The sequence below is a fragment of the Coregonus lavaretus genome (genome assembly GCF_964263955.1).
Source record: "Coregonus lavaretus genome assembly, chromosome: 7".
NCBI lineage: Eukaryota > Metazoa > Chordata > Actinopteri > Salmoniformes > Salmonidae > Coregonus > Coregonus lavaretus.
The window spans coordinates 12,546,219-12,571,785 of NC_139994.1; the positions used below are offsets into that span (position 1 = coordinate 12,546,219).

At 42.8% G+C, this 25,567-nt stretch overlaps 1 protein-coding gene across 1 annotated transcript in view; it reads left to right on the plus strand.

Annotated features, from left to right (window-relative positions):
- Window positions 1-25,567, plus strand: part of LOC311133035 (focal adhesion kinase 1-like) — a 123,803-nt gene that overhangs the window by 19,575 nt on the left and 78,661 nt on the right. The window contains exon 2 of the mRNA XM_084166455.1: window positions 20,539-20,777. Within this exon, the coding sequence (XP_084022581.1) occupies window positions 20,571-20,777 (207 nt within the window). The 5' untranslated portion in view covers window positions 20,539-20,570. The remainder of the gene's footprint in view (window positions 1-20,538; window positions 20,778-25,567) is intronic.

The following is a 25,567-nucleotide window of genomic DNA, read 5'->3' on the forward strand; positions in this document are numbered from 1 at the left end:
TATGGCCAAGACCAAAGAGCTGTCAAAGGACACCAGAAACAAAATTGTAGACCTGCACCAGGCTGGGAAGACTGAAACTGCAATAGGTAAGCAGCTTGGTTTGAAGAAATCAACTGTGGGAGCAATTATTAGGAAATGAAAGACATATAAGACCACTGATAATCTCCCTCGATCTGGGGCTCCACGCAAGATCTCACCCCGTGGGGTCAAAATGATCACAAGAACGGTGAGCAAAAATCCCAGAACCACACGGGGGGACCTAGTGAATGACCTGCAGAGAGCTGGGACCAAAGTAACAAAGCCTACCATCAGTAACACACTACGCCGCCAGGGACTCAAATCCTGCAGCGCCAGACGTGTCCCCCTGCTTAAGCCAGTACATGTCCAGGCCCGTCTGAAGTTTGCTAGAGTGCATTTGGATGATCCAGAAGAGGATTGGGAGAATGTCATATGGTCAGATGAAACCAAAATATAACTTTTTGGTAAAAACTCAACTCATAGTGTTTGGAGGACAAAGAATGCTGAGTTGCATCCAAAGAACACCATACCTACTGTGAAGCATGGGGGTGGAAACATCATGCTTTGGGGCTGTTTTTCTGCAAAGGGACCAGGACGACTGATCCGTGTAAAGGAAAGAATGAATGGGGCCATGTATCGTGAGATTTTGAGTGAAAACCTCCTTCCATCAGCAAGGGCATTGAAGATGAAACGTGGCTGGGTCTTTCAGCATGACAAGGATCCCAAACACACCGCCCGGGCAACGAAGGAGTGGCTTCGTAAGAAGCATTTCAAGGTCCTGGAGTGGCCTAGCCAGTCTCCAGATCTCAACCCCATAGAAAGTCTTTGGAGGGAGTTGAAAGTCCGTGTTGCCCAGCGACAGCCCCAAAACATCACTGCTCTAGAGGAGATCTGCATGGAGGAATGGGCCAAAATACCAGCAACAGTGTGTGAAAACCTTGGGAATACTTACAGAAAACGTTTGACCTGTGTCATTGCCAACAAAGGGTATATAACAAAGTATTGAGAAACTTTTGTTATTGACCAAATACTTATTTTCCACCATAATTTGCAAATAAATTCATTAAAAATCCTACAATGTGATTTTCTGGATTTTTTTTTCTCATTTTGTCTGTCATAGTTGACGTGTACCTATGATGAAAATTACAGGCCTCTCTCATCTTTTTAAGTGGGAGAACTTGCACAATTGGTGGCTGACTAAATACTTTTTTTCCCCACTGTAGACTTACATAAAGGGATCCGTAGGTTTCCCTCTTCTTTCTCAGCAATGTCATTATTACCAGGTGGAAACGTATCAACTTCCCTGGTAATGGCCCCCAGTCACATTGACGAGAGAGGGGGAGAGTGTGTGTGTGTCTGCATTCATCCGGGCTCTTAGCATTGCTAGATTATGTTTTCCAGTGTAGGCTCTGTGTAGCTAATGCTGTTGGCTGTGAAGTTGAGTCTGGCAGTAGATCCTGGGCTACAGGGTATCTCCACATCTCTAGAAAGTCTAAAATGGAGGCCAGTGGCGGCCAAGTCTCACCAGTAGACATCAACCCCAGCTCTCACCAGTACACATCAACCCCAGCTCTCACCAGTAGACATCAACCCCAGCTCTCACCAGTACACATCAACCCCAGCTCTCACCAGTAGACATCAACCCCAGCTCTCACCAGTACACATCAACCCCAGCTCTCACCAGTACACATCAACCCCAGCTCTCACCAGTAGACATCAACCCCAGCTCTCACCAGTACACATCAACCCCAGCTCTCACCAGTAGACATCAACCCCAGCTCTCACCAGTAGACATCAACCCCAGCTCTCACCAGTAGACATCAACCCCAGCTCTCACCAGTACACATCAACCCCAGCTCTCACCAGTACACATCAACCCCAGCTCTCACCAGTACACATCAACCCCAGCTCTCACCAGTAGACATCAACCCCAGCTCTCACCAGTAGACATCAACCCCAGCTCTCACCAGTAGACATCAACCCCAGCTCTCACCAGTACACATCAACCCCAGCTCTCACCAGTACACATCAACCCCAGCTCTCACCAGTACACATCAACCCCAGCTCTCACCAGTAGACATCAACCCTAGCCCAGCTCCCTGAAAAGATAAGTCCAGCCAGAGAGCCTGATTCTACCTGCTGATTGGATAAATCTGCTTAAAAGGTCTCCCATTGTGCTGGTGTTGTCGAGGACTGAGGAATCAGAACCCCCCCATTCTAATCTAGGTTAACAGGGATTCCTCCTGCCTGACAAACACTGGTGTGTGGGGTTGTGGGTGTTTGGCAGCGTATTTATCCCCATTCTACTTTACTACACACTCTGAAATACAGAACCTACATGACCATTTAAAAAAATGTTTTTTTTTTGTACGTTTTTTTGCTAGGTAGTATTCGCTAGCGCTAGTCAGCTGTACCTGCTGCAAAACTACAGTATTTTTCATCCTAGAGCTTGTTCTCCATCTTTTTAAATAGGGAGCCAATTTGTTTTCAGCCCTTTTATTTCCATGACTGATCAACTCATTTTCTCATGCTCTCTTGTGTCTCTGCAGCAGACATATAGTGAGCAATATGTTTGGAACATCAAATTGCAATAAAGTCGCAGTATGGAATCACAATACATATAGAAAAGTGAGAATCGCAATACATATCTTATCGGCACCTAAGTATCCCGGTAATATCGTATCGTGAGGTCCCTGCAATTGGGCCAAGATACACATAAGCAGACCAAGTACAGTAAGTCTGCATTTACACAGGCAGACCAATTCTGATCTTTTGCCCAATTATGGGCAAAAGAGCTGATCTGATTGGTCAAAGGACCAATTGAGTCTAAAAAGATCAGAATATGTATACCCTCAGACACACCTTTACACGCAGAAGGTACACAGAATACCCAGAACATAGACAGGCGTACAGGACTGTGGTTATGTAAACTGCTCTGACTAACATTGGCACTGTCTGTACAGTACTGAGCTGCCTGCTCTCAGTAGGTCAGCTAGAGGGGCTCCATCCAGGGGCTTCCCTATACTGCTTGCTCTCTCTCTGGCTCTCTCACCCCTCCTCCCATCTCTTTCACACTCTTGTTCGTCCCACTTCTCTCTCTATCCCGCTCTCTCGCTTTCACCCAACTCTCAACTCCATTTCTCTTTTCATCCATCTCTCTCTCTTTCTGTGAGGGTGTACAGGGTGAACTGTTCAACCCTCAACTCCTTGCCCACAGAACAAAGAAGCCATCTTCATCAGTTGTCTGTCAATGAAAAGAGAGAAGGCGTCTAACTGGCCTCTGCAGAACTGTGCACCAGCTAGCTCAGTACACTACTTTACCATGAATACTCAGATGGAAAGAGGGCTATACTAGCCTATGCAACAAGGAAATAAGTAATGCAGGGGGACAGATGCATATACTAATCTACATAAAATAGAAAGAGGTACTATTAATCAATGAGGGATTATGCCTATTGTTAATACAGTGCCAGTATTCGCACCCCTTTACTTTTTCAAAATGTTGTTACAGCCTGAATTTAAAATGGATTACATTGAGATTTTGTGTCATTGATCTACACACAATACCCCATAATGTCAAAGTGGAATATTTTATAACGTTTTAGAAACATTTATCAAATTTAAGCTGAAATGTATTCAGTCAATAAGTATTTAACCCAATAAGTATTTAACCCTTTTGTTATGGCAAGCCTAAATAAGTTCAGGAGTACAGATGTGCTTAGCAAATCGCATAATAAGTTGCATGGACTCATTCCGTGTTCAATAATAGTGGTTAACATGGTTTTGAAATAACTGCCCCATCTCTGTACCCCACACATACAATTATCTGTAAGGTCTCTTAATCGAGGAGAGAATTTCAAGCACAGATTCAACCACAAAGAACAGGGAGGTGTTTCAATGCCTCGCAAAGAACGGCACCGATTGGTAGATGTGTAAAAATTAAAAAAGCAGACGCTGAATTTCTCTATGAGCATGGTGAAGTTATTAATTAGGCTTTGGATGGTGTATCAATGCACCCAGTCACAACAAAGATACAGGTGTCCTTCCTAACTCAGTTGCCAGAGAAGAAGGAAACTGCTCAGGGATTTCACCATGAGACCAATGTTGGTTTTAAGGAGAAAACTGAGGATGGATCAACAACATTGTAGTTACTCCACAATACTAACCTAATTGACAGAGTGGAAAGAAGGAAGGCTGTACATAATAATAATATTTCAAAGCATGCATCCTGTTTGCAACAAGGCACTAAAGTAATACTGCAAAAAATGTGGTAAAGAAATTAACTTTTTGTCCTGAACACGAAGTGTTATGTTTGGGTCAAATCCAACACAACACATCACTGAGTACCAATCTTCATATTTTCAAGCATGGTGGTGGGCTGCATCATGTTATGGGTATGCTTGTCATCGGCAAGGACTAGGGTGTTTTTTAGGATTAAAAAGAAAAGGAATACCGTTATAAACACAGGCAAAATCCTATAAAACCTGGTTCAGTCTGCTTTCCAACAGACACTGGGAGACTAATTCACCTTTCAGCAGGACAATAACCTAAAACACAAGGCCAAATCTACACTGGAGTTGCTTACCAAGACGACATAGAATGTTCCTGAGTGGCCTAGTTACAGTTTTGACTTAAATCGGCTTGAAAATCTATGGCTAGACTTGAAAATGGCTGTCTAACTTGAAGTAAATATTGTACAATCTAGGTGTGCAAAGCACTTAGAAACTTAGCCAAAAAGAATCACAGCTATAATCGCTGCCAAAGGTGCTTTTACGAAGTATTGACTCAGGAGTGTGAATACTAATGTAAATTAGAATTCTGTATTTCATTTTCAATAAATTAGGAAACATTTCTAAAAACATGTTTTCACTTTGTCATTATGGGGTATTGTGTGTAGATGGGTGAGATTATTTTTTTAAAATTCAGGCTGTAACAGAACAAAATTTGGAATAGGTCAAGGGGTATGAATACTGTCTGAAGGCACTGTACATGTCAGATCATCTAGGGTGGATCATAGGTCGGCTTGGAACACAACACAACTCTCCTACATAACAGGTCAGCTTGGGTGACCATTGGTGAAAGGGGTGAGAACGCGCTATAACTCCCCTACTGTACAGGTATGTGGCCTGAGGACGGGGGGACAGGACACACCAGGGGATGTTTGAACTGTTGCCAGGACATTGTCCTCACTCACGACACCAGCAGTTTATATAAACCCTAAACCCCACCTCCCACTCACCCCCTCAGCCCTCTCCCTCCTTCCCGCTGTGCTCACAGAGTGAACCCAGGGACAGACACACCCTATCTCTTTGTCTCTTTCCCTCTCTATCTCTCCACAGGCCCCATACAGTGAGCTATCCTCGTCTGTGCCCTCCCTGTACCCCCAGTATGCCCTCACTGTGGCTGAGTGTACCCCCTCACTGGCTGAGTTCTGATGCAGTGAATCTGTGTCTCTGAGTGCTATTTGCATTCCTGTTAAGACTCCAGCCGACTGCAGTGTGTGATAATGTTGCAATCTCTGTTGTGTTTCTGATTTCCCGCTTCGGACCATTTCACAAGTTTAGGAATGACTATTCTCCGCTGCTAAATAACATAGATGGACAGGGAATGCTTGAACCTAGATCAGCACTCCTACTCTGAAACGCTTTTTGAATACGGGCTCTGGTTCCGAAGTATCAGTGGACTTCTTAACCTGCAGCCTAGCCTAGACGAGAGCCTACACTTGAGTTTCTCCTAGTGTTTTTCTGTCTGTACTCTTCTATTGTCCAACCTGTTTGATGACAGTCTAATTGGAGCCAGTGGCCTGCAGAAGATGACATCTGAAACCTGCGCTGTTTCCAATAATAGCTGCCTAGTTGCCCAGGCCTGTAACTGGAAACAGTGTAGGTAACGGGAAACTGTAGCAGCGGCTCCACTATTATGGATCTGTTCTGAAGAAACTTCCATAGACAAAATGAGCTGATCAAACACCCCAGTTTCCATCTTGTGTGTGGAAGATGAGATGAAAGCTCCTTTCAAAAAGTCCAAAATGGTACTCTATTCTCTATATAGTGCTCTACAGAACCATAGGGCTCTGGTCAAAAACTATTCAGACCCCTTGACTTTTTCCACATTTTGTTACATTACAGCCTTATTCTAAAATGGATTAAATCGTTTTTTCCCCTCATCAATCTACACACAATACCCCATAATGACAAAGTAAAAACTGAAATATCACATTTACATAAGTATTCAGACCCTTTACTCAGTACTTTGTTGAAGCACCTTTGGCAGCGATTACAGCCTCAAGTCTTCTTGGGTATGACGCTACAAGCTTGGCACACCTATATTTGGGGATTTTCTCCCATTCTTCTCTGCAGATCCTTTCAAGCTCGGTCAGGTTGGATGTGGAACGTCGCTGCACAGCTATTTTCAGGTCTCCAGAGATGATCGATCGGGTTCAAGTCCGGGCTCTGGCTGGGCCACTCAAGGACATTCAGAGACTTGTCCCAAAGCCACTCCTGCATTGTCTTGGCTGTGTACTTAGGGTCGTTGTCCTATTGGAAGGTGAACCTTCACCCCAGTCTGAGGTCCTGAGCACTCTGGAGCAGGTTTTCATCAAGGATCTCTCTGTATATTGCTCCATTCATCTTTCCCTCAATCCTAACTAGTCTCCTAGTACCTGCCGCTGAAAAACATCCCCACAGCATGATGCTGCCACCACCAAGCTTCACCATAGGGATGATGCCAGGTTTCCTCCAGATGTTGCGCTTGGCATTCAGGCCAAATAGTTAAATCTTGGTTTCATCAGACCAAAGAATCTTGTTTCTCATGGTCTGAGAGTCCTTTATGTGCCTTTTGGTAAACTCCAAGCAGGCTGTCATGTGCCTTTTACTGAGTGGCTTCCGTCTTGCCCACTCTACCATAAAGGCCTGATTGGTGGAGTGCTGCAGAGATGGTTGTGTTTCTGAAAGGTTCTCCCATCTCCACAGAGGAACTCTGGAGCTCTGTCAGAGTGACCATCGGGTTCCTGGTTACCTCCCTGACCAAGGCCCTTCTCCCCCGATTGCTGTTTGGCCGGGCGGCCAGCTCTTGGTGGTTCCAAACCTCTTCCATTTAAGAATGATGGAAGCCACTGTGTTCTTGGGGACCTTCAATGCTGCAGACATGTTTTGGTACCCTTCCCCAGATCTGTGCCTCGACACAATTCTGTCTCGGAGCTCTACAGACAATTCCTTCGACCTCATTGCTTGGATTTTGCTCTGACATGCACTGTCAACTGTGGGACCTTATATAGACAGGTGTGTGTCTTTCCAAATCATGTCCAATCAATTGAATTTACCACAGGTGGACTCCAATCAAGTTATATAAACATCTCAAGGATGATCAATGAAAACAGGATGCACCTGAGCTAAAAGTCTAAAAGCAAAGTGTCTGAATACTTAATGTAAATAAGTTATTTCTGTTTTTATTTGTAATAAATTTGCTAACATTTCTAAAAACCTGTTTTCGCTTTGTCAATATGGGGTATTGTGTGTAAATTGATGAGGAAATGTTTTTCTTTAATCCATTTTAGAATAAGGCTGTAACGTAACAAAATGTGGAAAAAGTCAAGGGGTCTGAATACTTTCCGAATGCACTGTAATATTCCCTATTACATTGAGGGAATAGGGTGCCATTTGGGACGCAGACTGGATTCCCCTTAGCAAAACTGCCCCCTTCCTCACATATTTATATCTCCACACAGACTTATCTTTGGCTTTCATAATATTTCATAATATTTGGGCTTATTTCTGGCCTCTACCGTTGATATGATTAGAGATTTCATGCGGAGCTCATTGTCTCGTTTCCTGCTTTTAATCGTTCATACTGTGTGTGTCCGTAGCTCAAAATAGGAGCTTTTGTCTCACTGGATAATTGTTGACACTTTGTGTCTTGTGCACCTATGTCTCCATCTCTCTCGCTTTCTCTCTCTCTCTCAATTCAGTTCAGTTGAAAGGGCTTTGTTGGCATGGGAAACATATGTCTCTCTCTCACTGTGTTTCTTTGTCTCTCTCTCTGTCGCTCTCTCTCTCTGTCGCTCTCTGTCTGTATCGATATATTGCTCTCTCTCTTTCTGTCTCTCTCTCTCTCTCTCTTTTTTTCTCTCTCTCTCGTCTGTCTCTGTGTCTCTCTCTGTCTCTCTCGCTCTCTCTCTCTGGGAAGTGCCTTTTAGATGATATTTCACAAAATAGTGGGGTTGAGTGTGATTTTATTTAAAGTGAAATGCCAGTTTATTTAGTGAAGTGATCGCCATGGGAGTTACACTTAATGAAAATAATACCACATCAAAACCACGTTATGGAAAATCATTTTTTAAGGGAAAGAATTTTAAATAATTTTGAAAAGCAACCAAAAACCTTTCTCATACCCAGTCACTAAAGATAAAAAAAAGTATTAATCATAAACAGTTAGTGGGTTTGCTCATTTAAGGATCTCAGGGTGTATTTATGAAAACCATCAAATTGACTGCAGTTGGCATCATCACCATTAATTTATAGTCTTGTCAGAACAAGAGCTGGAGTTTGGGCTGTATTGCAGCCAGACTGGAGTGTCTGCCCCAGAGAGAGATTACAGAGGAGATTTTAATCCTCTTGAAATTAGTTATTAATCGACTATGTCGCTAAATGTTCATGTAATGTGGATTGAACAACATTTTGTCAAAAGAACTAGAGGCTTGCAAAGGAGACCTTGTCTCTTTTCTTCTCATTATAACCTCAGGATGGGGGTAAATAACAGTGATTCCCTTAAGGGAATAATCTGAGTTTTCCAACAATGCCAGAAATATTAATGTGCTCCTAATATTCAGTAAATGGCATTAATATTTCAATCAACAACAAAAAAAAATGCACTCGCATTTGCGGACCGTGAGAGCGGCAACACAAATGAGTAACAGCACACGAGGGAAAATAGAGCTTCTGATGTAATCAAAGCAAAAATAGCCTACATGAAAGTAAGAGAGGGTAAACATGATTGTTTCTAGTTGAGGTTAGTTACAATTAAAGTGTGATGTCTCCCCATCAGTTCAAAAGATTGACTAGTGACTGAAGTGACCTCCCCGGAGCCGGGCAGATCAACTCAATCAGACCGCACAACTGAAAGAAGTTAATTCGTCCAATTTAGAGGATTGCATAAAATATTCTGCAAAGCCATGCAGGCTTTTGATTGGACAAAACAGATGAAAAGGACCTTCATGTCAAATTGAATGTCCATTAGTTTCACATAGAATTCTCGTTACGTCAACTAAAATTAAAACTCATTTGTTACAGTAATCGGTTTTCTTTTCATGGCATCTCGTCTCATTGTCATCATTAATTTTCGTCATTGAAAATAGGTAAGGGACAAATATTTTTTGCCAAAGTTATTGTTGACGAAACTTTCCCAGTGGTTTAATGACGAGTATCATATCATCATATTCATAACCCTCAGAATTGAAGGTTTAATGACGATTGAAGGGTTTAAGAGTTAACAGTAGATAGGCTAAATCTGAACTCCCTGCAGTCACAGTGTGGAGGAAGGAAGGAAGGCCCCACCCTATAGTTGTCTACCACCCTCTCACTGTCTGGCATAGCTCCCACTCAGCCATGCTGAACTTGTTTACAACTACAGCCAACCAATCAGCAGGCTCACAGACCCCTCTTCAACACCACAGAGCCAATCAGAATGCTCACCACTTATTCAGTCATATGATGCCTCTGATAAGAGGAAGTCTCTTGATCCAGCCCCTCCCCCTACCTGGAGGTGGGACTGAATGAGGTGGGAATGGGATTGGGATAACATGGAAATTATATGGGAATTACATGGGAATGAGGCGAGTCGCTCCCGGTAATCTCAGGATGACTCATTCCGGGTACTCTGTGCAGCAGGGAGCATTGTTATAACCAGGATGTGATGCAACGTCAGCAGGGAGAGGCCGGTACGTGTGTGTGTGTGGTTTTCAGCTGCAGATGGAAAAGCCCATGAGCATTACAGGAGCCTCAGAGTGGCTATTTTGCCTCTGGAGAGAGTTGCTGTGATCTGGGAGTGTGTGTGTGTGTGTGTGCAGAGGAATCTCTTCTACTTGCCCAATGTACGCAGATGGGTACGGATGTCTCTCTCCACGGCACTCCAGGGTGACATGCGCCTGCTGGCCCTTTCTGATGGGAGGTAGGGATTGGACAGGGTATTAATTGTGGTATAGAGAAAAAGAAAGAAAGAAAGCAAGAGAGAAAGAAAGCGAAAGGTTCTCAGGTGACACAGTTGCTTGTGTGTTGGTCTTAGGCTTCCAGTTCGTTTGCATGAGCAAATTTTATTGAACTGTATAATTGTTAGATGGGATCAATTAAATAGGTTGTTGTCGTCATGGCCGTGTGTTGACTTCATGTAAGGACATTGTTGCTCTCTTTACTCTGTATTAGATAGGTGACAGTCCATTACTGATACTGTATGCATTTCACTGTTGAAATGTGATGTACCTGGTGCAGCGTTGGGTGGGTGTGGTTGGCTGGGTTCACTCTGTTGATAATAACATTACTGTACTTTGATGTAGTGCGGCTGAGGGAGGTTTATGTTTTTTTGTGTGTGAAGTCCGTGTTTAGGAGAAGCACAAACTGGGCCCTTATAGCTATTCATTTAATGACTAAATATAATTTTTGCTGGACTGGCTGCCTCTTGCATGATCATTAGTTATTATGCACCAATGATATACATGGTGAATGTGACCAGTATGCCATCTGTAAGCCTACTTTATTCTGGGGCGCCGGAGGGGATGGCTGCTGTTTTACAGGCTCCTAACCAACTGTGCTGTTTTTGTTTTTTTGCGTTGTTTGTAACTTATTTTTTTAACTTATTTTGTACATAATGTTGCTGCTACCATCTCTTATGACCGAAAAGAGCTTCTGGACACCAGAACAGCGATTACTCACCTCAAACAGGATGAAGATTTTTTTCTTTAACGAGTTTGACGCGAAGGATATACTGCTTTCTCGAGACCAGGCCCAAATCCCGGTCATTTGTGTGAAGAAAAGACTGAGAGAAAGGGGGCGGAGGTCGGGCTGCCTTCTGAGAATTCGTAGGCGAGTGAGTAAACCTCCACTACCATCCGTTCTATTGGCCAACGTGCAATCATTGGAAAATAAAATGGATGATCTACGATTAAGACTATCCTACCAACGGGACATTAAAAACTGTAATATATTATGTTTCACGAGTCGTGGCTGAACGACAACATGGATAATAAAGAGCTGGCTGGGTTTTCAGTGCATCGGCAGGACAGAGAAGCTACGTCTGGTAAGACGAGGGGCGGGGGTGTGTGTCTATTTGTCAATAACAGCTGGTGCACGATGTCTAATTTTAAATTGTCTCATTATTAGCAGTAGACCACACTATCTACCAAGAGAGTTCTCATCTATATTATTCATAGCCGTCTATTTACCACCACAAACCGATGCTGGCACTAAGACCACACTCACCGAGCTATATAAGGCCCTAAGCAAACAAGAAAAGGCTCACCCAGATGCGGCACTCCTAGTGGCCGGGGATTTTAATGCGGGCAAACTTACATCCGTTTTACCTCATTTCTACCAGTATGTCACATGTGCAACCAGAGGAAAAAAACCTCTAGACCACCTTTACTCCACACACAGAGACTCATACAAAGCTCTCCCTCGCCCTCCATTTGGCAAATCTACCATAATTCTATCCTCCTGATTCCTGCTTACAAGCAAAAACTAAAGCAGGAAGTACCAGTGACTCGCTCAATACGGAAGTGGTCAGATGACGCGGATGCTACAATACAGGACTTTTGCTAGCACAGACTGGAATATTTTCCGGGATTCATCCAATGGCATTGAGGAGTATACCACCTCAGTCACCGGCTTCATCAAAAAGTGCATTGACGACGTCGTCCCCACAGTGACCGTACGTACATATCCCAACTAGGCAACGTTTGCATCGAGCTAAAGGCTAGAGCTGCCGCTTTCAAGGAGCGGGACACTAATCCGGACGCTTATAAGAAATCCCGTTATGCCCTCAGACGAACCATCAAACAGGCAAAGCATCAATACAGGATAAAGATTGAATTCTACTACACCGGCTCTGGCGCTCGTTGGATGTGTCAGGGCTTGAAAACTATTACGGACTACAAAGGGAAACCCAGCCGCGAGCTGCCCAGTGACGCGAGCCTACCAGACGAGCTAAATGCCTTTTATGCTCGCTTCGAGGCAAGCAACACTGAACATGCATGAGAGCACCAGCTGTTCCGGATGACTGTGTGATCACGCTCTCGTTAGCCGATGTGAGCAAGACCTTTAAACAGGTCAACATTCACAAAGCCGCGGGGCCAGACAGATTACCAGCATGTGTACTCAAAGCATGTGCGGACCAACTGGCAGGTGTCTCCACTGACATTTTCAACCTCTCCATGACTGAATCTGTAATATCTACATGTTTCAAGCAGACCACCATAGTCCCTGTGCCTAAGGAAGCGAAGGTAACCTGCCTAAATGACTACCGCCCGTAGCACTCACGTCGGTAGCCATGAAGTGCTTTGAAAGGCTGGTCATGGCTCACATCAACACCATCATCCCAGAAACCCTAGACCCACTCCAATTTGCATACCACCCCAACAGATCCACAGATGACGCAAACTCAATCGCACTCCACACTGCCCTTTCCCACCTGGATAAAAGGAACACATGTCAGAATGCTGTTCATTGACTACAGCTCAGCATTCAACACCATAGTGCCCACAAAGCTCATCACTAAGCTAAGGACCCTGGGACTAAACACCTACCTCTGCAACTGGATCCTGGACTTCCTCACAGGCCGCCCCCAGGTGGTAAGGGTAGGCAACAACACATCTGCCACGCTGATCCTCAACACTGGGGCCCCTCTGGGGTGCGTGCTTAGTCCCCTCCTGTACTCCATGTTCACCCACGACTGCGTGGCCAAACACGACTCCAACACCATCATTAAGTTTGCTGACGACACAACGGTGGTAGGCCTGATCACCGACAACGATGAGACAGCCTATAGGGTGGAGGTCAGAGACCTGGCAGTGTGGTACCAGGAGAACAACCACTCCCTCAATGTGAGTAAGACAAAGGAGCTGATCGTGGACTACAGGAAAAGGCAGGCCCCATTAACATTGACGGGGCTGTAGTGGAGCGGGTCGAGAGTTTCAATTCCTTGATGTCCACATCACCAACAAACTATCATGGTCCAAACACACCAAGACAGTCGTGAAGAGGGCACAACTACACCTTTTCCCCCTCAGGAGACTGAAAATATTTGGCATGGGTCCCCAGCTCCTCAAAAAGTTATACAGCTGCACCATCGAGAGCATCCTGACTGGTTGCATCACCGCCTGGTATGGCAGCTGCTCGGCATCAGACCATAAGGCGCTACAGAGGGTAGTGTGTACGGCCCAGTACATCACTGGGGCCAAGCTTCCTGCCATCCAGGACCTATATACTAGGCGGTGTCAGAGGAAGGCCCAAAAAATTGTCAAAGACTCCAGTCACCCAAGTCATAGACTGTTCTCTCTGCTACCGCACGGCAAGCGGTACCAGAGCGCCAAGTCTAGGACCAAAAGGCTCCTTAACAGCTTCTACCCCCAAGCCATAAGACTGCTGAACAATTAATCAAATGGCCACCCGGACTATTTGCATTGACCCCCCCCTCTTTGTTTTTACACTGCTGCTACTCGCTGTTTATTATTTATGCATAGTCACATTACCCCTACCTACATGTACTAAACCTGTACCCCCGCACATTGACTCTGTACTGGTACCCCCTGTATATACAGTTGAAGTTGGAAGTTTACATACACCTTAGCCAAATACATTTAAACTTAGTTTTTCACAATTCCTGACATTTAATCCTAGTAAAAATTCCCTGTCTTAGGTCAGTTAGGATGTGAAATGTCAGAATAATAGTAGAGAGAATGGTTTATTTCTGCTTTTATTTCTTTCATCACATTCCCAGTGGGTCAGAAGTTTACATACACTCAATTAGTATTTGGTAGCATTGCCTTTAAATTGTTTAACTTGGGTCAAACGTTTAGGGTAGCCTTCCACAAGCTTCCCACAATAAGTTGGTTGAATTTTGGCCCATTCCTCCTGACAGAGCTGGTGTAACTGAGTCAGGTTTGTAGGCCTCCTTGCTCGCACACGCTTTTTCAGTTCTGCCCACACATTTTCTATAGGATTGAGGTCAGGGCTTTGTGATGGCCACTCCAATACCTTGACTTTGTTGTCCTTAAGCCATTTTGCCACAACTTTGGAAGTATGCTTGGGGTCATTGTCCATTTGGAAGACCCATTTGCGACCAAGCTTTAACTTCAATATATCCACATAATTTTCCTTCCTCATGATGCCATCTATTTTGTGAAGCACACCCACAGCATGATGCTGCCACCCCTGTGCTTCACGGTTGGGATGGTGTTCTTCAGCTTGCAAGCAACCCTGTTTTTCTTCCAAACATAACGATGGTCATTATGGCCAAACAGTTATATTTTTGTTTCATCAGACCAGAGGACATTTCTCCAAAAAGTACGATCTTTGTCCCCATGTGCAGTTGCATACCGTAGTCTGGCTTTTTAATGGCGGTTTTGGAGCAGTGGCTTCATCCTTGCTGAGCAGCCTTTCAGATTATGTCGATATAGGACTCGTTTGACTGTGGATATAGATACTTTTGTACCTGTTTCCTCCAGCATCTTCACAAGGTCCTTTGCTGTTGTTCTGGGATTGATTAGCACTTTTCGCACCAAGGTACGTTAATCTCTAGGAGACAGAACGCGTCTCCTTCCTGAGTGGTATGACGGCTGCGTGGTCCCATGGTGTTTATACTTGCATACTATTGTTTGTACAGATGAACGTGGTACCTTCAGGCGTTTGGAAATTTGTGGAGTGGTTGAAAAATGAGTTTTATTGACTCCAACCTAAGTGTATGTAAACTTCTGACTTCAACTGTAGCCTCATTATTGTTACTTTTTATTTGTTTACATTTTGTTTTAATTTAGTTTATTTAGTAAGTATTTTCTTAACTCTTTCTTGAACTGCATTGTTGGTTAAGGTCTTGTAAGTAAGCATTTCACGGTAAGGTCTACACCTGTTGTGTTCGGCGCATATGACAAATAGAATTTGATTTGATGTGATTAAACTGGCTGGGGTATTTGGCATCACTATTGCACTGTATAATAGCGGCTGGACACAGCGGTCGACTGTTTATTTTCACTGTGTGTGTGTGTGTGTGTGTGTGTGTGTGTGTGTGTATTAGTCCATGTGTGACTGAGTGCATGCAGTGCAGGTGGACCCATCTGGAGAGACACTTCTATTTTAGGCCAGCTAATGGTCAGACCAAGGTGGCAGTTTAAACATCTTCTGGCTAGCAAAAACCCCAGCGCTAACCACCATCCTCTGTGTGTGCAGCTGAATGCGTGTGTTACCATACTGGTCTCTCCCCGTGGTGCGGCGCCTCACCACAGGGGTGTGTTCTGTCCTCCTGTTCACTGGTTGTAGACATACATCTAATCTGTCTGTTAATAACATGGACAAACTGAACACACTTGCCAGCAGGGCCCAGGGCTCCCAGATGACCAACAGGAATGTAGTAGTGATGCCCCATAGTGCACACATGCACACACACCCTGGCCCCTCTGGAGAGAGCTGCACAGCTTGGCATGTGTGTTGATTTGATACTGGCCGGGCATCTGACAGCCCAGCCATGCGTGTGTGTGTGTTTACCCCGGCTGAAGCCACGGGCCAGACCCCAGCTCAGACCGGGAGATTCACTGATTACAAAGAGCAGTTTGAGCAGTTTCAGTCAGCACTGCAGTGCACACTGCCTGTCTCTGACTTGCTGTTGACTAGAGCCATTGGCTCTGTGTACGCCTGTATGAAAAAATGTAAGCAGTGCACTTTAGGCGCCCCTGCTTTAACCTTGAGTTCGTACTGTAGCCAGCGCTGTGTTGCAATGCTCTGTTCTCAAATTGACTGCACTGCTGCCAAGCCTTGTATCCATTACAGTTATGTTGTTAAGTGTTTTTGGAACACGTCTTTTAATTCTCCAGACCATGTCTTTAAAGCTCACAAGCTAAACCCCATATTTGTGGCATTTCATTGTAGGCCAAATACAGTTAAAGTAGCCTGTTTTCCATCATTTTCTGTGCTTAGTCACTGTGTGCATCCGAAATGGAACCCTATTCCCTATATAGTGCACTACTTTTGGCCATAGCCCTATGGGCCCTGGTCAAAAGTAGTGCGACATGCAAAAGGGTGCTGTTTGGGATGCAACCACTCTAACTTCTACAAGGGGAGGTTATTTTGGGCTTTTCCAGCCACATAGAGGGAACAGTGCTGCTGACACAAGCTGAATGAATGCATGTAGTATATTCACCCAACATATCCACACTAGTTATAGTATATTCACCCAACATATCCACACTAGTTATAGTATATTCACCCAACAGTTCTACACTAGTTATAGTATATTCACCCAACAGTTCTACACTAGTTATAGTATATTCACCCAACAGTTCTACACTAGTTATAGTATATTCACCCAACAGTTCTACACTAGTTATAGTATATTCACCCAACATATCCACACTAGTTATAGTATATTCACCCAACAGTTCTACACTAGTTATAGTATATTCACCCAACAGCTCCCACACTAGTTATAGTATATTCACCCAACAGTTCTACACTAGTTATAGTATATTCACCCAACAGCTCCCACACTAGTTATAGTATATTCACCCAACAGCCCCCACACTAGTTATAGTATATTCACCCAACAGCCCCCACACTAGTTATAGTATATTCACCCAACAGCCCCCACACTAGTTATAGTATATTCACCCAACAGCCCCCACACTAGTTATAGTATATTCACCCAACAGCCCCCACACTAGTTATAGTATATTCACCCAACAGTTCTACACTAGTTATAGTATATTCACCCAACAGTTCTACACTAGTTATAGTATATTCACCCAACAGCCCCCACACTAGTTATAGTATATTCACCCAACAGTTCTACACTAGTTATAGTATATTCACCCAACAGCCCCCACACTAGTTATAGTATATTCACCCAACAGTTCTACACTAGTTATAGTATATTCACCCAACAGCCCCCACACTAGTTATAGTATATTCACCCAACAGTTCTACACTAGTTATAGTATATTCACCCAACAGCTCCCACACTAGTTATAGTATATTCACCCAACAGTTCTACACTAGTTATAGTATATTCACCCAACAGTTCTACACTAGTTATAGTATATTCACCCAACAGTTCTACACTAGTTATAGTATATTCACCCAACAGTTCTACACTAGTTATAGTATATTCACCCAACAGTTCTACACTAGTTATAGTATATTCACCCAACAGTTCTACACTAGTTATAGTATATTCACCCAACAGTTCTACACTAGTTATAGTATATTCACCCAACAGTTCTACACTAGTTATAGTATATTCACCCAACAGTTCTACGCTAGTTATAGTATATTCACCCAACAGTTCTACACTAGTTATAGTATATTCACCCAACAGTTCTACACTAGTTATAGTATATTCACCCAACAGTTCTACACTAGTTATAGTATATTCACCCAACAGTTCTACACTAGTTATAGTATATTCACCCAACAGTTCTACACTAGTTATAGTATATTCACCCAACAGCCCCCACACTAGTTATAGTATATTCACCCAACAGTTCTACACTAGTTATAGTATATTCACCCAACAGCTCCCACACTAGTTATAGTATATTCACCCAACAGCCCCCACACTAGTTATAGTATATTCACCCAACATATCCACACTAGTTATAGTATATTCACCCAACATATCCACACTAGTTATAGTATATTCACCCAACATATCCACACTAGTTATAGTATATTCACCCAACAGTTCTACGCTAGTTATAGTATATTCACCCAACAGTTCTACACTAGTTATAGTATATTCACCCAACAGCCCCCACACTAGTTATAGTATATTCACCCAACAGTTCTACACTAGTTATAGTATATTCACCCAACAGTTCTACACTAGTTATAGTATATTCACCCAACAGCCCCCACACTAGTTATAGTATATTCACCCAACAGTTCTACACTAGTTATAGTATATTCACCCAACAGCTCCCACACTAGTTATAGTATATTCACCCAACAGTTCTACACTAGTTATAGTATATTCACCCAACAGCTCCCACACTAGTTATAGTATATTCACCCAACAGTTCTACACTAGTTATAGTATATTCACCCAACAGCTCCCACACTAGTTATAGTATATTCACCCAACAGTTCTACACTAGTTATAGTATATTCACCCAACAGCCCCCACACTAGTTATAGTATATTCACCCAACAGCTCCCACACTAGTTATAGTATATTCACCCAACAGCTCCCACACTAGTTATAGTATATTCACCCAACAGTTCTACACTAGTTATAGTATATTCACCCAACAGCTCCCACACTAGTTATAGTATATTCACACAACAGTTCTACACTAGTTATAGTATATTCACCCAACAGTTCTACACTAGTTATAGTATATTCACCCAACAGCCCCCACACTAGTTATAGTATATTCACCCAACAGTTCTACACTAGTTATAGTATATTCACCCAACAGCCCCCACACTAGTTATAGTATATTCACTCAACAGCTCCCACACTAGTTATAGTATATTCACTCAACAGCCCCCACACTAGTTATAGTATATTCACTCAACAGCTCCCACACTAGTTATAGTATATTCACCCAACAGCCCCCACACTAGTTATAGTATATTCACCCAACAGATCCACAGTAGTTATAGTATATTCACCCAACAGCCCCCACACTAGTTATAGTATATTCACCCAACATATCCACACTAGTTATAGTATATTCACCCAACAGTTCTACACTAGTTATAGTATATTCACACAACAGTTCTACACTAGTTATAGTATATTCACCCAACAGTTCTACACTAGTTATAGTATATTCACCCAACAGCCCCCACACTAGTTATAGTAGATTCACTAAACAGCCCCCACACTAGTTATAGTATATTCACCCAACAGCCCCCACACTAGTTATAGTATATTCACCCAACAGCCCCCACACTAGTTATAGTATATTCACCCAACAGCCCCCACACTAGTTATAGTATATTCACCCAACAGCCCCCACACTAGTTATAGTATATTCACCCAACAGCCCCCACACTAGTTATAGTATATTCACCCAACAGCCCCCACACTAGTTATAGTATATTCACCCAACAGCCCCCACACTAGTTATAGTATATTCACTCAACAGCCCCCACACTAGTTATAGTATATTCACCCAACATATCCACACTAGTTATAGTATATTCACTCAACAGCTCCCACACTAGTTATAGTATATTCACCCAACAGCCCCCACACTAGTTATAGTATATTCACCCAACAGCCCCCACACTAGTTATAGTATATTCACTCAACAGCCCCCACACTAGTTATAGTATATTCACCCAACATATCCACACTAGTTATAGTATATTCACCCAACAGCCCCCACACTAGTTATAGTATATTCACCCAACAGTTCTACACTAGTTATAGTATATTCACCCAACAGCCCCCACACTAGTTATAGTATATTCACTCAACAGCCCCCACACTAGTTATAGTATATTCACCCAACATATCCACACTAGTTATAGTATATTCACCCAACAGCCCCCACACTAGTTATAGTATATTCACCCAACAGCCCCCACACTAGTTATAGTATATTCACCCAACAGCCCCCACACTAGTTATAGTATATTCACCCAACAGTTCTACACTAGTTGTTAGCCTGCATTCTATCAGGAGCCTAGATGTTTGACTGACCATCACAGATTGCTCTTTGTATAATATAATTCCAGATGCATTCACCCTTCCAGATACACCATTGAGATTATAGTGAGACGTGGTGGGCCAAGTAGCTGTTAATGTTTTCCCTAGATTCCTTTGCCACTTTTCCATTTGCGAAGGAAGGAAAGACTGATGTGTTACATGTTGTCACACCTTGCTGCATCGTGCAATATGGATGAGAACCCTTTTCACACCTCCAACTTGCTGATACATTTTTCACCGCTCCGCATAATTTATTCATGAAGAAATCATTGTCAGGGGCTCATTGAACGGTGAGGAAGTATGTTATGCCCACTGCCCGTTGCTGCTCTCAGAATGTTCTTCAGATTCCAAAAAGTTGTTATAATCAAGGTTCTCAAGACACAATGTTGACTTCCCATGTTTATACTTCAGGGACGATTTGTGATGTTTCTACTCCATTGTCACCCAGTGTTGTTTCCATAGAATTAGTATCAGTAGAATGGGCATCCCCATTAAATTCAACGACGCCATAATGGGAGCACTGTCGGCCATTTTGAATCTCCTTATACGAGTAAAGCAGGAATTCTAATTATATGTTTGTTTTCTCTCTCTCTCTCTCTCCACTAACAGAATATGACAGACACCTAGCGCACAGCAAAGGCATGGCGACAGCTTACCTGGACCCCAACCTCAACCACGCCCTGGCTGGGGGGGCCAAGTCGCGCCTCAGCGCGGGCACGGCCACGGCCACGGAGCGGGCTCCCGGGGCTCCTGACAGGGTCCTGAAGGTCTTCCATCACTTCGAGAGCAATAGCGAGCATAGCACATGGGCCAGCAACATCCGCCATGGGGACGCCACCGATGTCAGGGTAAGACAGAGGGCAAATGTATGGCAACAGGGGTCTCACACACACAGTAGTTTTGCACAGTATACCGAAACTTTAGGACTCTAAAAGTTTTTGTTACATTCGGTACTTCTGTCAAATGTGGCTCATGTGATTGAGAGGATTGATCAGGGCCCGGTTTCCCAAAAGCATCTTAAGGTTAAGTTCATCGTTAGAACCTTTGTAGGAGCATCAATAAGTCCCCGAGCTATTTCCCAAAACCATAGTTATTAACGTTGCACTTGAAAACTCTCGCAATCAAACGCCTGCGTCACAGCACTCGTAGAACAGCTAAGTGTGTGGTTAGAGGCTTTTTGCCCTCCGCTTTATACACAGAAGATCTCCTAAACATAGATTCACATGGTTTATCTGTATCTCTGTGACCACTGATAACTTCAGAACAAAGTTGACTACAAATACAAAGTGCCATTGTCTTTGCAATTAATACAAGCAAGCAACGTATAAAAAGATGCTTCAAATGAAAACCGAGATGACAGCATTTTTTACCCCTTTTTCTCCACAATTTCGTGATATCCAATTGGTAGTTACAATCTTGTCCCATTGCTAGCTACTGTGGTATCTATATTTTTATCCTGTCTTGAATGAAAAGGTCATATTTTGCAATCTCCAAAATAAATCAGATCTCTGAGAATTGGCTCTCCTCCATCTTGTCTTGCGTTGTGAAACCCTATCCTATGCTTATCCTATGCTCTCAGTCCAGTAAACAGGGCATAAAGGCTTCCCCACGCTTCTGTTCGGCACATGAACAGCTGAAAAAAAACTTTGCCGAAGGCCAAAACGAACAATAACGTCACAAAATGTCATCATAATATATGCACAAACTGTTTCATATGGGAACCATGCGGATGCCTTAAGTTCCATCGCTATCGGGAAACCGGGCCCAAGTCTGTATGCAACACGGCATGTAGAAATGTTGAAACTGTTCATTCCTATTCACAAAACAATGTCCATACAGACTAGAACACTTTCACAATGCAAGACGAAACCGGTAGCTTCCAGCTTTAATTGTAGGCTAACTTTCCTTGCTAGCTTAGAGCTGAATTCACTACAATAGCACTTTGTTTGTGATAATACGCCAACCATAACGCAAAATATGCTGATTACAAAGCTGACTGGCACTAAAAACTGTATTAGGTCACTTCGTGTCCCTCGCCACCAAAAACTCATTCACTTCTTCATCTTCCTTTGCTTCCAGTCTGGTTTCCACTAGATTCCACAGCCACATTCTGCCTTGCAAAATAATCATTATTTTCTTAAAGAGACAGTGCACACTTTTCGAAAATAAGTGATTTCTTCTTCTATGCAAATGTTGTTAATCAGTACAATAAAATATGTTCTCTTTAATACAGATTTACCATTCAACTAAATGTTGTTTTGTAGTTAGATTGGTAAAAACAAAGTCAAATTGATTGTATCATTGATCAATTAATGCCTACATGGCTGTCTCAAAATAATTGACATAAAAATGTTCAAATGTAATGATATCGAACTCAAAGATGCCCAACGATTGAACAGAGCAGTAGCTTATCTGTCTGGATCAAGTGCCATTCTGTGACTTTGGCTAATATGCCTTCTCGTTTTTTTGTGGTATCGTTTTGGTATTGAGTATCGCGATGGTATCGAGTATCGTGACACTAAACCTGGTATCGGTATTGAAATAAAAATTCTGGTATCGTGACCACACACACACACACATTAGTTGACACTAATCACAGGTCTGGAAACAGATTGTCGCACACCCAATCCTAACCTTAACCATTAGAGGGGTAGAACAGCATCTGACCCTGTATCAGAGCTAGAGCCAATCAGTGTACAGGTTTTACTTCAAATACCTGTCATACAGTCATGAAGAGGTGATATAGACTCTGTCTGTTTCTCTGCTGTGCTGAAGGAGCATGAGTCATTGACTGGATGCAGTCGTTTGGCTGTTAGAGCCCAGTGTATAGCTGCTGCTGTACAGACACTATTGATTGATGTTGCACGTCAGAGCAGTGATTCAGCAGTGTAGTTGTTGGTTTGTCAATTGCTATATGTTACTGAAAGTTCAGAGTGCAATCCCTCATTGCTTTTCAAATTGGAATACCATAGTGTGATTGTTTTGTGGTTACCCTTCAACTGTCTAACTGCACTCCAACTCCCTTCACTGAGAGAGAGGTATGTGTGGCTCCATCAGTTCATGTTGCGGATTCTCTTTTAAAGCTGCAATATGTAACTTTTTGGGCGACCTGACCAAAATCACTTAGAAATGTGAGTTATAGATCTGTCAATCTCATTGAAAACAAGTCTAAGAAGTTGTACAGTATCTCACAAAAGTGAGTACACCCCTCACATTTTTGTAAATATTTGAGTATATCTTTTCATGTGACAACACTGAAGAAATGACACTTTGCTACAATGTAAAGTAGTGAGTGTACAGCTTGTATAACAGTGTAAATTTGCTGTCCCCTCAACATAACTCAACAGACAGCCATTAATGTCTAAACCGCTGGCAACAAAAGTGAGTACACGCCTAAGTGAAAATGTCCAAATTGGGCCCAATTAACTATCATAATGTTTTAAACCAGGAAATGGCAGAGCCATTTCTGCATATTGCACCTTTAACTGACGTTGCAGCGCCTTAGCTCTGTGGTCTTCAGCGGCAGTTAGCCTAGGTCTCACCTGAAGCCTCAAAGTTGGCTAATTACAGAAAACCATTCAGAAAGGGTTTATAGGACACACATTTAAAGGCATGTGTGAATTATGACACCATAAGACCAGCATTGTCTCTCCTCAGGTAGATGAACTGAGAGAGGCTAGCAAGAAACTAGCCCGGTCCCTGGTCATTGTCACGCATCCCATATAGGGTTGGCAAAACAGCACAAACCAATCTGAGACCAGTCTAAGCAAACACAGGTCTGCAGAAATACATTTTGCTACATTCTCCCTGCCCTCACTGACACGGACAGTGGTCTCAGTTATAGTGGTGTGAAACTGTGAATTGATTCCTGGCACATAACATCCTGACTCCTAGATCTCCTATTTTCTGTAGAAAGGAAACCATTGAGACATAGTACATGGGCTGCATCCCAAATGGCACCCTATTCCCTATATAGTGCACTACTTTTGTCCAGAGCCCTATGGAGCAGCGCAGTCAGCAGATGCCTGTATTGATTTGTAGGGCTGGATGAGGTATTGGATCCACATCCGCTTCCTGGTTCCATCCCAGAATAAACATAATGTTCCTATCTCCTGAGTTGCTCCCCAAGGACCCCTCATCCCATCACACACACATATCCTGTTCATACTGCATCAATAGCACTCTGCCTGCCCAGTTATAGGATGCATCCCAAATGGCACCCTATTCCCTACACAGTGCAGTGCTATGGTCAAATGTAGTGCACTATATAGGGATTCCAGATATCCTGTTCATTCACAAAGCTCATATAGGACAAATAGTATCAATAATAACACCATAGAATTACATGTAATTTAATCTACCTAGTGCCTACTAGTCATCTGTATTCAGTCTGTGTAGTTCATTTACTGTGTACTCAATCTGGCCTCAGAGCATTTCGTATTATTCTGTAAGTAAATCCGTTACGTTTTGTATGGTATGTATTAATTTGTGAATGTCCATCACCCATTTCGTATTATATGTTACAAATTACAATTCATATTATATGTTATTTCCAATATGTTACGGATTTGCAAAATGTAAAATATGTTACGAATCTGCAAACCGTATGATATGTTACGATTTCTAGCTGGCTAATGTTAGCTAGGGGTTAGGGTTAAGTTTAGGAGTTAGGTTAAAGGGTTAAGGTTAGTGGGAGGGTTAGCTAACATGCTAAGTAGATGCAAAGTAGCTAAAAAGTAGTAAGTCGTTGAAAAGTTTCTAATTAGCTCAAATGCTAAAGTTGTCCTTGATGAGATTTGAAATCGCAACCTTTGGGTTGCTAGACGTTTGCAATATACGCCCACCCATCCACCGTGACCAACCACCCTCTTTTCATTTTTTACTTTAAGTAACCATCTGCTTTATGTAACCATACCAAATGTAACATATCATTCTAAATGGAGTGAAAATTATGTTTTGGTTTACATACATAATAATACGAAATGATCTGAGACCAGGTTTGTGTACTCAATGCAATGTCACAACCTTGATAAGAGGTTCACGGTTTGTTTGCATTTGAATTGGTTAATTTGCATGTCCATTGTGCTTTTCTATTTCCATTGCAAACACATGGAAATGCTGTGGCTTGCAAGAATCCACATGACTATGTGCCAGTGGGATTTGATTTATTCTTTTTGGATCTTAAAAATGAGAAAAGGGTAGTAAAATTAGCTTGTTTGTTTGAGATAATCTGTCATATCATCATAGATGTGGCTGTCATCATGTTTAGCCTAATGTGGTGTGATGGGGAATTTGTCATGCTCCGTTTGGATTGCTCTCCCTAGCTGTTCATGTAAGCATTCTGATTCTGTCTCTATAATCCGTTAGTTTCTTCGTCTTCGTCTTCGTCTGTTTCCTGCTAAGTGCCAAGGGGAACTCTGCTCTAAATTATTATACAGGACAGATGTTGGTCGTATTTATTTGGGCATGCAATGGTTTTAAAACATTTTGCAACGGAAAATGAGTGTTCCTTATTGGACAAGTCCAGGTAGTCTCTCTCCCTGTGCCAGCTGGTTTTCTTTTGTTTGGTGCCTAATGAATAGGACCATGCTTTTCAAGGTTGGCTCTCAAGCTCTAGGTCGAACCTGTCAGTACACTA